The 13,976-nt window shown below is 42.7% G+C and overlaps 1 protein-coding gene across 4 annotated transcripts in view; it reads right to left on the bottom strand.

Annotated features, from left to right (window-relative positions):
* YKT6 (YKT6 vesicular SNARE protein) overlaps positions 1–13,976 on the bottom strand; it is a 126,284-nt gene that overhangs the window by 64,703 nt on the left and 47,605 nt on the right. For all 4 annotated transcript variants that reach the window (XM_078666755.1, XM_078666756.1, XM_078666758.1 and 1 more), the window contains 2 exons: positions 5,202–5,302; positions 3,602–3,706 (listed from right to left, as the gene is read on the bottom strand). In XM_078666755.1, coding sequence (XP_078522881.1) covers positions 3,602–3,706; positions 5,202–5,302 — 206 coding nt within the window. The remainder of the gene's footprint in view (positions 1–3,601; positions 3,707–5,201; positions 5,303–13,976) is intronic.

Raw genomic sequence — 13,976 nt, 5'->3', positions numbered from 1 at the left:
ACCATATACTATACCACAAAAGGTATAGTGTGTAGTGAGTCCAGTTGGTCTCGAGAGGTTGTATAGAGGCTAAGTAGATAACACTAATGCTCCCTTTTGTGGCAGTGTGGACGAGCAGTTAGGCTTATCAGCAGGCCGTGTTAATGCATTTGTTGTACACACTGTGGTAATAAATGAGGCACACACTCAATGAATAAATCCTAGATCAATTTTAAAAAATCATTCTTTGGCGTATTTATTTAATAAGACCACAAAACTTTCATAGAAACAAGTACGTTTTTAAATAAAAAAAACTTTTCAGTTTCAAAAGTGGACAGTCTTTGCAATGCTAACCTATGGTAGGAAAACAATAATACGATTTTGCAGGTAAGTACACAACTTACATTTCCAGTCTATGGGGTTAGAGTTCAGCATAGGGCAAGGTTCAGGAGAGCACAAACACTGCACCACCGGTGGCAGCAGAGTGCAGAGGTCAAATCTTGAGTTAGGGCCCAATATTAACCAATAGCGACTGGGGGTGCTTGAAAACATACTGCTTGCAGGTAAGTAATGCGGCTGCAGGGTTCAAGTTTTGGAGGTTTAGGCAAGCACAGGGGGCCACAACGCAGCACCACTCATACACCACCAGTGGCACAGGGGCGGCTGGGTGCATGGTGCAAACACGGTGTGGGGCACCCAATGCAAGTCAATGGAGGAACTCTATTTTGGAAACAGGCTGCAGGTGTGGAATTGAAGGCTGCATGAAGAACACCAGTGACAGCAGAGATGGGATGCTGTGGGTCGCAGGGACACCGTTGATCGAGCTATCCAGGGCCCACGGGCTTTGGATGCTGGGATGTCCTTTGACGTTAGGTTTCTCTTACTGGAGCGAGTCACGATTGGGGGGTGGGGGGACCTGCAGATTTACACTTCAGGCATTGTCACGGATTCCAGGAGGGGTCAGCCAATTCTGGACTTGAACTCAGGATCGCTGGGGAACCTTTTCTGGACTGGTGGGCTACCTGGACTCAGGCCAGAGGCGTTGGGTGCAGAGTGGTCAGGGACTGCAGTTCCAGAGGGCACCAGAGTCCTTTGTCTTGATTTCTTGGGGACATGTCCACTGTCCTCAGGAGTTCTGATCTTTTTCAAAGGCAGGCAGTCCTCCCCGGAGTATTGGAGGTCACTGGCTGCAGGACAAGCGTTGTTTTCTTTGCAGGGTATTTGAAGCTGCAGACAAGCTAGTAGCACTGGGGCTAAGTCAGTTGGCATCTCCAGTCTTCTCTGCATGGCATCTTCTTCGCCCTCTCCCTTCTTACGTCGGCAGGACTGGTTTCAGGGTATGAGGGGGCCACCTGAATACTAGATTCAGGGGCAATTCAGGGGATCATATCTCTGGTTTCCCTCAATCACTTTTTTCCTTTTTATTGTCTAATTTAAAATTAAAATACACTCTTTTTCTATAAATCTATGTTTTTTTTATTGTTCTGTGTTTCTTACTTATTTACTGTTTTGGTACTCCTAAATGCTTTACACATGTTTCTTTGATAAAGCCTGACTGCTCTGTGTCACAGCTACTGAGGAATGAGCTATGGGTTTTTATTAAAGAAGCCTAACTGGACATGATAAAGACTGACATTATTACATGGTGAGGGCTCACAACCATACCACATAAAGGGTATTATCAGCTCCACCCTCTTCAAAACCTACATGACTCCACTCACAGACATCATCAGATCACATAACATCAACATCATCTCCTTAGTCAATGACACCCAACTCGTCCTCTCACTCTCAGTGAACCCCACCCAGACAAAAAACAACTTCCGCAACTGCATGAAGAACCTAGTGACATGGATGAAAGACAACTGCCTCAAGTTGGACACGGACATAACTGAAGCGCTTATCTTCGGTAGATATAATGCCCTTAGGAATGACTCCTGGTAACTGCCTGAATTCAGACCTACCCTCACACAAAAAGACCACACCCGCATCCTCTGCTTCATACTGGACAGAGAACTCTCTAGGAGATGCCAAGTCAACTCCGTCACACCCACCAGCTTCAACACTCTCCACATGTTCCAAAAGATTTTCAGATGGCTTCCCACACACACCAAGAAAACTGTGACATAGGCCCTTATCAGCAGGAGACTCGACTATGGCAATGCACTCTATACAGGCAAAAACTCTGAAATCATGCAAAGACTCCAGACAATAAAGAATGCAGCAGCCAGACTTATCCTCAACTTCCCCAAGAGAATACACATCATCCAACTCCTCAAAGACCTCCACTGACTCCCCATTCACCAGAGATGCCAATTTAAGCTCCTGACCCATGCATGCAAAATAATAATAATAATAATCCACATTTGTATAGCGCACAATCACCCGTTAGGGTCTCTAGGCGCTGGGGGCCATCGGGAAGATTAAGCAAGCTATTGCCCAGAGTCGCATGGTGCTGGGCTAACCTGCCGCCGGAGCCGGGAATCGTCAGTCGCCCTGGCCGCGGCGCCACACCTCTCCTACAAAGCCCTCCACAACATCGGGCCACACTACATGAACCACAGCCTGACTTTCCACCAAGTCACCAGAAACCTGCATTCGCACACCTCACCCTTTCACAGACCACAGGCATCCACCATAGCAGCAGGGGAGGACACTCGCTCGTTCTCTCACCTCGCCGCCAAAGCATTGGACACCCACCCTCTCCACCTGCATACCTCACCCTCGATCAACCACTTCATGGAGGGATTCAAGGCCTGGCTCTTCAATTGAGACCTGCAGCACAGCGCCTTTATAAACACCCCCCAACCCTCCCGGGGTGATAATTAGTGCTCTATGAATATTATTTGATTGATTGATAATAATCCACTTTCCTACAAATACTACCATCAAATGCAAATAAGACAACAACACTATCATACATCCACTTCATTCCCTCTCTTGTCCTTCTTGACCTGGCCCATGCACTACCATCAATACTCCGCAAGTAGCTAGAAAGTTTCTCTTCCGACGGAATACCATCAGCAAATATTTAATCTTATTTAAAACGAAAGGATGTTCATTACACTTAAGTAGTTGCAGGCACAAGAGTTTTTGATTTTCTCTGGACAGATATCTATTGCTTTCTAAAGTCTTGATCCATCTTCTGTGAATTGTTGATTAGTTTCTCTATCCTCAATATCTGCCAGTGTTTACCGAGTCAATAGAAATCACGCCCAGGAAAACAATGATGAGCGATGCTCTAAAAAGAAGTGCATAAATAATTGGCGAAGCTACTCGAGGAATCTTAGTAAGAACTTCCCTAAATTAGAGATAAAATTCCAGATAGATAGCCCATACTAGTGAAGAACTATAATAGGAAGAGGGGCAAATATACAAGGAATCTTTCCTTGATAAGCAAAGAAGAGAGGTGAATGCAATGACAAGAGTGCATGTGCCGGAGCTAAACCAAGTCAAAGTGTGCAGGAATATACACAAGAACCAAAAGAGTGTTGCAATAAAGAAGAAACACTCAAATATAAATACAGAACTACAGACATCTGCGTTTTCAACCTTATCCAAAAAGCAGAACAGTGACAACGTAATGCAACATTAGAATAAAGACTGATGTTGAATGGCTTACTTGATATTTACTGAGGTAGCTGTCCAGGCCTGCGTAGGTGATGGTAGCGGGAGACCCAGAAGGCCAGTCTATTCTCTCCACCTGAGTGGAGAACTCATCAAGAACCTGGCGGAACATTTGGAAACAAAACACGTATTACTGAAGGATTTCACAGATTTGAACAATGCACATGTGTTTTCTCCAATCACAGACTTTGTTGGGGGCCCCAATTCTTCATTAGAGAATTGGATGACACAAATTTGTTCCTCCAATTTCCAATTCTGCTTTCTCATAAACCAGTGACTAGCTCTAGCCTCCTAACTACAACAGACTTAGCAGTGCATGTAGTTTATCTTATTTCCTTAAATAAGCAAAACAGTGAAGGAAATAAATGAAAGCGCCAATACTTTATAACCATTTAAGACTATCTAACTCCATTGGTTTTTAGGTCATCGGAGCCATTTCTGATGCGGAAGCAAACATAAGCAAATCAGGCATGCCGCTGCACAAAGTAATAGTCTAGTCTGCATTTCAAGGCCCTAGGCAGAGGAGCACAAGCCACATCAGATGTGTTTTTGGCTTTTTTCAGGCACCATCAGTGAGATGCACTTTGTGTCTCTAAAGACAGCAGGCTGAAACCCAAATGTGGATGTTCACTACCACTTATGAAGAAACACTAAGACAGCAAAAGATAGATTAATGAGAAAATATATTTTAGATTCGGACTTTGCAGCTCTAACGGCTCCTATCTAAAACTTGGACGGTGCAGATATATCTCATCATAATTTACAATGTTATTTAGGAATTCAAGTTCCAGTTTGTCCACCCATTGACATTCTAAAAATCTAGAATTCAATGAGGTTTTGGCCTTTTATGTTTCCACTATCTGGGTCCTTATTGTAAAATGGTTTGCAAGTACCAGAAAAGTGAATTTAAGTTTGGGACAGACATGTATTAGGTAGGGAGAAATCTTTGACGTCTTGGGAGACTTGATTAGTGCACATTTTAGCAGTAATCATCCCCAGCAACGGCCACATGCTTCTTTGAGCCAGGCTGGCCTTATTTGCTTGTTTGCGAACGTCAATACTGTGTCACAGAAACAAAGAATAACATTCTTGAAGTGCAGAACAACAGACCTGTTCTTTAGCCTTCATGAGGGCTGGAGGTTACTTCATGAAACTCAGGTACCTTTGCTGGTTGGTAACACAAAGATTTATTCTATCATGTTTTGCTAATTAATTACATTAATTGCACTATTTTTTCCATTTCCATAGTTACTACAGCTATACACGTTATCAGCACTAGATTAAGACATTGATTTTAATAAGTGTTGAAAATATATCCATATTGTGAATTCTTGTGTATGTCCATTCAAGGTGAAAGGAGTTCGAAGCTCACTAACTAACACATAATCCTGTAAGTCTCACAAGGCTGATCGTTGCCCAGAATGCACCATCCTGATGTAAGTGCAGGTGGTTCATGGATTATAGTCCACCAGGTTTTCTGTCTCTGGTTGGTAAGTTGCCATTGAGCCTTCACTTTGCTAGAGGATATAGGAAGCCTATTCCTGGGCTGTATTTTGCAGAGAACTACTAAAGTCTTATCATCCCATCCTACTTACCTTGTCCAGCAGGGTAAAACAGACTCGGGGAGGGTATTCGTTATCTGCAATGACCACACCAGCTAGGGAGTCGTTCCGAACACACACATGGCACAGATACTCTGAAAGAGAGAGCAAACAGTGGATGCAAAAGTTTAGGGTAACCAACACAACAGGAGCAGGAGCTGTTATCATAACCAATGGAACATAAAAGTACCACCCGGGTAAGCTAAACCTATCTTCTCACAGGTGGGTGCTGCATGGCAGGGGCAGGCACCAACAGGCAGTACCAGACTTCGAGAAATGTTCTCGTCCGTTCGCCTTGGTATCTAGAATACGATCAGGGTTGAGGTGTTTGATCTATTTACTTGATAAAAGTAGAGTACATTCGTTTTCCAGAAATGGTGTCCCTTTGAACTTCTATGAACTCAGCATGCCATGAATCTTTGACAGCAATGCGGTCAGAGACCTGCCTCATACCTCTGCCATGTTTATTTTCTGTGTAAGGTTAAGGAAATGAATCAGTTGATTGATGTAAAGCATAGAAAAGGAAATGCCTACATTTATGAAGGGCGTATATGTTTTATTCTCTGTGCATTTATTTAGGTAGTACTAACCTGATTTTAATGGTTCATAAAAACATTTTACATTTTATTGCATATTTGACTGCCTTTCATTAACCTCTCTCTGAAAAGGCTGGCATGGCTAGGGAGCAGCCAGTCTCATGACTACGAAGTGGCACCACATCAACAGCAATAGCCACAACCAGTTCTGATACACGATTCAGCAGAATGTCACTTGAAGAGACTCTCGGCACGCACTTCTAATTTAAAGAAGTAATACAAGAAGGCAGAGTGGTGATGACTAAAAGTTGTGTTGGGGATGACCGGGACAAGGACATAGGACCTATGACAGCACTGCAGTCATACGTTAGGACTCGTACGGCAGACAGACTTGGAGAAAAGCATATCCAATATCACTTCAATTACATTTGGCAGGCTGACACGACTGAAGTACAGTGAGTAACATGACAGGATTGCCTGTGAGAGGTCTATAGGGCAGAGTAAGGCTCAGTCACATGACTGAAAGGCACAGTGAATATTAACATGCCAGTATCAACTCTCATATACCAGAAAATATGTGGGAAGAATCAGCCATATGTCAGTCTTGCAAATGAAAGGGCAACAGAGTCAGTCATGTCTCAAGCACCCTCCTAGATCAGAGTTATCTCAGCCCAACATCACTGCACCACATAGAAAATTAAGTTCCAATAATTCTAACATAAAGAGAAGAAAACCTAAAATATATATTGCACTCTTACTCTTTACTCTTACTGTAAAGAAAATAAAAAGTGGAGTTGAGATCTGGACGACCTAGTATATTTATGAAGTTACTCGACCTGTAGTTCTAGTTATACTCGTTGATTTTTCAAGCCCAGAGCATATTAGTTTACTATACCATACTACTACTGCCACTTGCGGGAGTTTCATTTTTTGTTTAGTAACCATAATTTCCTTTAATTTTGTTTTAGGCTCAATAGGTCATAACTCAACATAATAGTTCTTTTCCCAGCAATTAATTTTTAAATGCTATACTTCATACAAGTTTGTAGTGTTAGAACATTGCTGTGGTCTTTGGATATACACAGCAGGGATTAGCTACATGGTCTAGCCCTTACACTTAGCTTTCTGCGCACCCATCTCAGTCTTTAATTGGCCTTTGGCCAGACCCTGTGGCCAAGCTCCTGCACACCAACGTTAGGCGCATGCTGCATGCCTAAAATCCTGTGCACTCAACCTCTGTTGCGCCGCATAATGGATATACATCTGTTGGGCCACTCGCAGCAGGCTCTGTGTTTATGCTCTGTGCCTGCCCTTATAGCACTAAACCAGCTAAGGTTTTCAGCAAGGTACAGGGTCTGGCGTGATGCTTGGACCTGTGCCACCATGTACGCCACTGAACAAGCTGCATGTGGCCTTCACCTTTAAGTAGTGCAATATGGGACAAGTGCAAACTTGAATCTAGGCCCATAACAGTCCTCATGCCCCTGAACCAGCTGTTCACAGCATCTGGCCATGCTTGCTCAATTAAATGTGATTTCTTTTGGCTTATGCAACTTTTAATAAAGTAACTGGAAGCAAAGATAAATAAATAATCTACACACACATTCCCAGGCCTGATTTAGGAGCTGTGAACTGCAGGATATAAACTTCTCTTTAAATCTAGGGTAACTCTCAGCCCTTCTGGACTCACCACCATATCTGCAAAGGTGTAAAGAAATGCTCTCCCAGTCCGCTAATAACCCTTCTCCTCCTTCCACGCGGGGTTGCTTTTTTCGGGGTGCAGGCTTCAGTGCCTGGCACGCTTTAATGGCCACCACAACAACAATTTTCAGTTTCTGCTAGCTGATTAGATTGCTAAGCTCCTCGAATTCTCCAAAGATCCACAAGGCCAGCAGTGAACAAGGGTATAAAATTGCTCCCTCTTTTAATGGGATTGGTTTGTTTTTCAAAAGCCAAACAATAGTAACAGGTAAATGTATGTATGGCGATCAAGGTATGGGCTTATGTATTTCTGAAATACAGAATTTTTTTTAAAGTTTTGTTATGTTGTGTAATGTAATGTACCTTTAACTGCATCTGTTTTTTCATTCTATGGAACACAAGATATGGTGTTCTTGTTTATGCATTCCTTTTAGTCAGTTGATTGTGACCGGCTACCTGTTAGGCTCTGTACCTGCTCGTCTACCGAATAAACATCTTAAACCTATTTTGGAGTGATCATCTTCAATGTAACAAGTGGCGACGATCGGGATCTTCACACTCTCCAGACCAGTTTTTTTTTATGGTGGTTTGGTGTGGATTTAACGAGCAGAGACGACGCAAGAAAGTTTTGGTAAACACATTCAGGACAATCAACAAGGACGACGAGTTTGTTTAAGGGTGAGCACTATCTATGTGTTTTTATTCAGCGTGGATACTATTTGTCTAAGGGTAGACATACAATTGGTAAACGTTGTGACGCTCGAGGCATAGGCGCTCTCACCGTTTTAAATGATGCCAATCTGACGCTGGACGCGAGACTGTCATCGCTGTGTTGCTCGAGACCCGCTCTTGGAAGCACGCTCGTCACTCCTTGTTTGTTCTCTGAAGATTCTTCTTACGTCAAATGTTCTATGTGAACGTGGCGCGTCATGTGATACGCGGCAGCCATTTTCGATTGGGAAGGCCTGGTCGGATTTCGGGAGATAACACGAGTAATTTTAACTCGATTTCGACTTTGAAATGGTGATTTAAGGTACTTTTCCATGAACTTGTATTTGTTTCAATACTTGCTATTGGAACTACTCATTTTTCTTGGCATTTATCTTCAATGTAACACTTTAACTAATCAAGCGATCGGACTGCCTTATATCTTTTGTCCTGTGAAGGGGGTGCTAGAGAGCCAGCTGCAAGATGTCAACAATATAGTGCAGATCGGCTGGCAGAGAGCTAATTATCCCTTCAGAATCCTGCAATCTGGCTACCCAGGAAAAGACCATCTGTGAGATACATACTGGTGAAGAGCATTGGGTGACTTTACTGGCAAAATTTATAATAACAAGTGGCGCTGAAAGGGTTACACCTCCGAGTTGGGGAACCGAGATGAAAGGCCGTCACAGACAAAATGGTAGATGCTGAGCTCGAAGCCCAGCAAGCAGAAGGTGAGTGCACTCTGCGATCCGGAGACACATCCTGAAGGGGAACTAACTAGCCACCAGCTAACTCCGAGAGCTCTCAGGCTTAACACAGAGGCTTCGGGGAACTGCTAAAGCCCGCGCGCCCATCCTTGACAGAAGGCGGCAGGGCTGGAGAAACGAGGTGCGGCCTGGTGCGTTCCGACGTGGGTGAGACACACACTTGCTGGTGAACATAGGCAAACCCCCATCTGGCACGCTGGCCTGGAGGGACCTCACGTCAAGGGGTGGATGTTTAAGGGGCCGAGCGAGGACCTCGGTGGGGCTGTATCAGTGGTGACTCGAGCTAGCAAGCCGGCAGAGAACTACGAGGCCCGGGGCGAGTTGCGGCAGACCGCTACACCCACAAACAGCCCTGAAAACGGCACAAGAGGCCTGTGCACGGTGGGTGAACAGCGTGATGCAGGGCCCCGGGTGGCGAGTCAAACCCATGTGGACACGCTAACAGCTCTGAGAAATGTGTGTCACCACAGGCATAAGAAATGCAAGCAAATTGGAATAAGTGGACATAGTATATGGGTCCCCTAGACTAATGAGGCAGTCGGGGCCCCAGACACACGCCCTTCAAGGACTAATTGCTGAAGTGAAAGGAGGCCTCACCCTACCTCCCGACAGTGCAACCTCTAAATCAGACGACAGAGCGTATATACACGCATGCATCGTATTTTTTTTAATAAATAATTCCATATTATCAATCAGTGCACTGACTGGGAAGGTTTAGGGACAGTTTTGGGGAGTATGTCAAAAGACCTGGTTTCTTTTTTTCTATCTTTAAATACATGTAAATATCATTACGAGCATGGAGGGTTAAAGATACTAAACCTTAAGACTATTAGTAGAATGCTTTGTAATGTCCCGAGAATGCGGAGAGGTCTTTGTTGGTCTATATCACCAGTCTCTGCCTCTCTCATCCCGTACACTCCCGACATATGTTTTTGTTTTGACAATAACCTTCATTCTTATGCTCATAAAACTACATGATAATATTTCAAAACGTTATCTTACAGAAAAGCTTTACTCCATTGATACTTTTGATGCCAAAGCCTTCTTGGCAGGGCAATTGCTCTGTTAAATGTCACCTCTCCTTATCTCTGTCTGCTCACAAATGTTTAAACTAAAGCAGCAAGGCTAATATTCAGTTAGAAAATGCACAACAGTGAAAGAGCTACATTGGCTGCTTGTAGGGCCCGTATACAATTTACATCCATATGTATCATCTACCAAGCACTTCATGGCAAATGCCCGAGTCTCTCTGCAGTCATCTTTGGCTATAGATAGGTTAATTAGTTCACCAAATGTCACTCTCCTTCTAGAGGCAAACATCCATCAGCAGACACCAAGTTTTCAATTTGTCTTGTTCATGAATCGAAGGACTTGGAAATCCCTAACAAAAGGTAACAAAAAAGCACATGATCTTCATGGATTGTGGGAAAACCTCAAAACTTCTCATAAATACGCCCTTCACACCATCATTTATACAGGCACCAAAAACCTGAAAAATATTGCCTGACCTGCAGGTTAAGCAACTCAAATCTGCCTGGCATTGAAAACATGCCTTCAACCCATGAACAAGACACAATACATTTTTGCAATGAAGAAATGTAAGCAAGCCAGGGGACTCAAACAACTATCACCTCATTAGAAAACTATTTGTCGACTTTCTTAGGGTAGTTACTGGCTCATCTTCAGAAAGCTGTCACTTCCGCCCATTTAAAGAGAAAATTAACAATTATCCTCTTAAACGGATGTCAGTAACTGTCTGCCGACGACCCCATGCCCCCCAGATCGCACAGTAACTAGTTACACCATAATTTTAATAATTAAGCAAATAGTAACATCTGTATTTACAGCACTTAGAAATGTCAGAAGTGTGGCATTAACCACTTTAAGAAATACAAGTTATCTATTTAATGCTATTAGTTTGTGGAGTCCTGAAATGCAATGAAGTTTCACTGGGCTCATTGTGACAGCGTGCTTGCTAACTGCAACATCAGCCAATGACAGAACCAGAAGAGAGAGGTTTTTTTTATAACACTTTTCATGTAATAGAATGCAGCTTAAAAATTAAATTCCGCCTGCCCTGGCTGCGACGTCTATGCTGCTGTGTGGCAGATAATAGCCTTTACTTTGTGAATGGTTGCTATATTAGTGATGGAGAGAGTCGGTACGATGCAATTCAATTCATCCCTCTGCCGTCTGGTGGCGGGAAGCCCTATTTGGGAAGCTGTGCTCTTTAAAAATGCCAATAGAAATAGTGTACCCTCTGCTTGAGAGCAGAGTTAAACAAGGTTTAAGCAGCAGTGACACAACAGTCGTTTATAGCACACTGCAAAGGTTATCTATGCGTAGCTTCTACTGCTCAGGCATGTGTAACATGCATTGTCCTTTTTCTGTTAGTTGAGCAACCTCCTCTTCTGAAATACCACGTTTTGATAGCTCCTCTTTAGGGTCTGTTTGAAGCAGTTTTCCATCTTCTGCACTCACAGAGCCAGAATCACAGAAGTTGGAAGAAGAGAAGCATAAAATCCACATGAGCCCGCTTCTATGAGCTGCACAATGAATGGATGACAGAAAGCACTTAAAAAGGGTGCTTGCCAAACAGAATAATCGAATAGTGTAAAAAACATCAGAGGACCTTGGAAAGTACTGATTTTGCCAGAAAACAGATTTTTAGAACCCAGAAATTGACTGAGGGTTACCCTCTGCATTGCACATTCCCTTGTCACCCCTTAAGCATTTGCTTAAAAGTACACAAGCACATTACAACTAACATATAATAATACCATAACCCTGGGAACTAAGGAATAAGACCTAAATTTAACTATTTTGATAGAAAAATACACGAGCGCAAAGAATGGGAGACTGTACCTGGCCATCGTTGATCTCTCCACAGCCTTTGACTGTGTATGTCACGAGAAACTGTGGAGAACGCTTAAAGCAATGAGAGTCGAAGGGGCTCTTGTTCAAGTGGTAAGAGGATTATATTCGAATGCCAGAGAAAGGGTAAGGTTTGGAACTAACGGAGAAATCCCCACTTCATTCGGCGTAGAAAGGGGGGTCAGGCCGGGCTGTGTCCTGGCACCCTTCTTATTCACCCTGTACACAAATGGTTTAGAGCGGGTGATGCTTAAGGGGTGCAAGGACCTGCCCCTGGTTCAAAATAGACCATTACCGACCCTACTCTACGCCGATGACGCCGTGATAATGGCCCGAACATCAATAAGCTACAGCTCTGCATAAATGTAACTAATACATGGAAAGTCTTGACCTAAGGATAAATGCTACAAAAACCTTTATAATGGCCTGTGGGAAAGCTACCAGGAAAGAGAAATCTATTTTTATCGGTAGCGGTAAACTTGAATACACAAAATCATATCCATGTCTGGGTATTCTCATGGATAATAAGGGTTCCTGGCAGGAGGCCATAAGGGCAAAGAAACTCTTATTTATGAAAGCCACGACTGCTCTTGTAAATTTTGACCAGAAGCCACGAAAAAGTCCACCCGTGGAGCTGATAAAGATATACGAGGCCAAATGCGTTAGTGCAGTTTTATACGGGGCGGGGATTTGGGGATATTGTAATGTATCAGTAATACAAAAAGTAGAAAACGCTTTCATCCTCTATGTATTGGCAGTCCCATTCTCTACTTCAACATTTGTAGTTTTATACGGGGCGGGGATTTGGGGATATTGTAATGTATCAGTAATACAAAAAGTAGAAAACGCTTTCATCCGCTATGTATTGGCAGTCCCATTCTCTACTTCAACGTTTGTCTGTCATTCAGAGCTGGGACTGCAGTATATAACGGATAAAATAAGAGTCCTGCCACCCTTATTGTGGCATCGTATTTGGACGTCAACAAAAACAACTTTTAATCAAAGCGTTATAAGCGATTCCCTTAAACTAGAGAACGCCCTAAATATTAGATGGCTGAAATATATTAAAGATTTTATAATGGACTTGGGACAGCCTGAATATTTCAGTAATCCATTAAAGCTGAATAGCATTTCCAGGAAAGATTTTAAAAAACACAGTGTATGCTTCACATGGACGAGTTGAGATATGTAAGTGAAGCTCACAAGCCCACAGTTCGCCAAAACCAGTCGATTATTTCCACCTTAGGAATGCAACCATATCTGACTTATCAGTTAACTGGATATGAAAGATTCGTATTGTTCAGATTCAGACTAGATTGCTTTTATCATTTAGTGTCGTTCCCTGAAACAAACGATTGGTCAAGAAACTTAGGACCATGCCCGTGTGATGGGGTTGCAGCCCAATCAACAATACACATAGTGTTATTTTGCAAATATTATGGGGTATATAGAAAAAGATGGATCATCCCAATTTTGAAAATGTGGGGTCTGAGGCAATGTCGCCCGGCTTACTTTGCACTCCAATTATTGGAGAAGGATTGTTATGCAAAGAATATAGCATTATTTTTAAAAACTGTTTATCAAATCACGGAAAAATGTAATACTATTTTAAAAAAAGACTTGTGTATTTTGTATAAAGCATTTCTGTAAATTATGAATTTGTTCAGATGAAATGACTAGACCGTTGCCTTGGAAACACGTGACAATTTTTTATAATACAATGGATGGTTCTTTTTTTAAAACTAAAGATTTTAAATGTTTACATTCTGTATTTGTATGCTACGCTTTTAAGGTTTTTAAGTCTTGAAAAGAAACCGAATAAAGTGAATTTGATTTGAATACCATAACCCTAAGGAGATAACCTCTCAAGCCCCACAGTCATTACATAGGAAGTGCACTTAAGCCTTATGAAGTAGGATACAACCACATTTGTGTTGTGGGAAAAACCTCTACATCACATCACTTAGAATAGAAGTCCTCAAGCTTTCAACTTGAAGGGAACATCACTGTGGCAGCAGAAAAACCAATGTTGTCTAGACAGGCATATATTAAATTCCTGAAAGGAAAACGCCCTGATATGAAGACACTACTTGGCACAAGACTGCATCTGTGCATATCTGATTAGGTTGCTTGTTTCTAGAGAAGCTCAAGTTAGTCTGCATCTCTTCAGAACACTGAGAATG

Source organism: Lissotriton helveticus, chromosome 11 (genome assembly GCF_964261635.1).
Source record: "Lissotriton helveticus chromosome 11, aLisHel1.1, whole genome shotgun sequence".
Classification (NCBI taxonomy): domain Eukaryota; kingdom Metazoa; phylum Chordata; class Amphibia; order Caudata; family Salamandridae; genus Lissotriton; species Lissotriton helveticus.
Note: the sequence above shows the minus strand (reverse complement) of the source record. Positions and strands in the feature narration are given on the sequence as shown.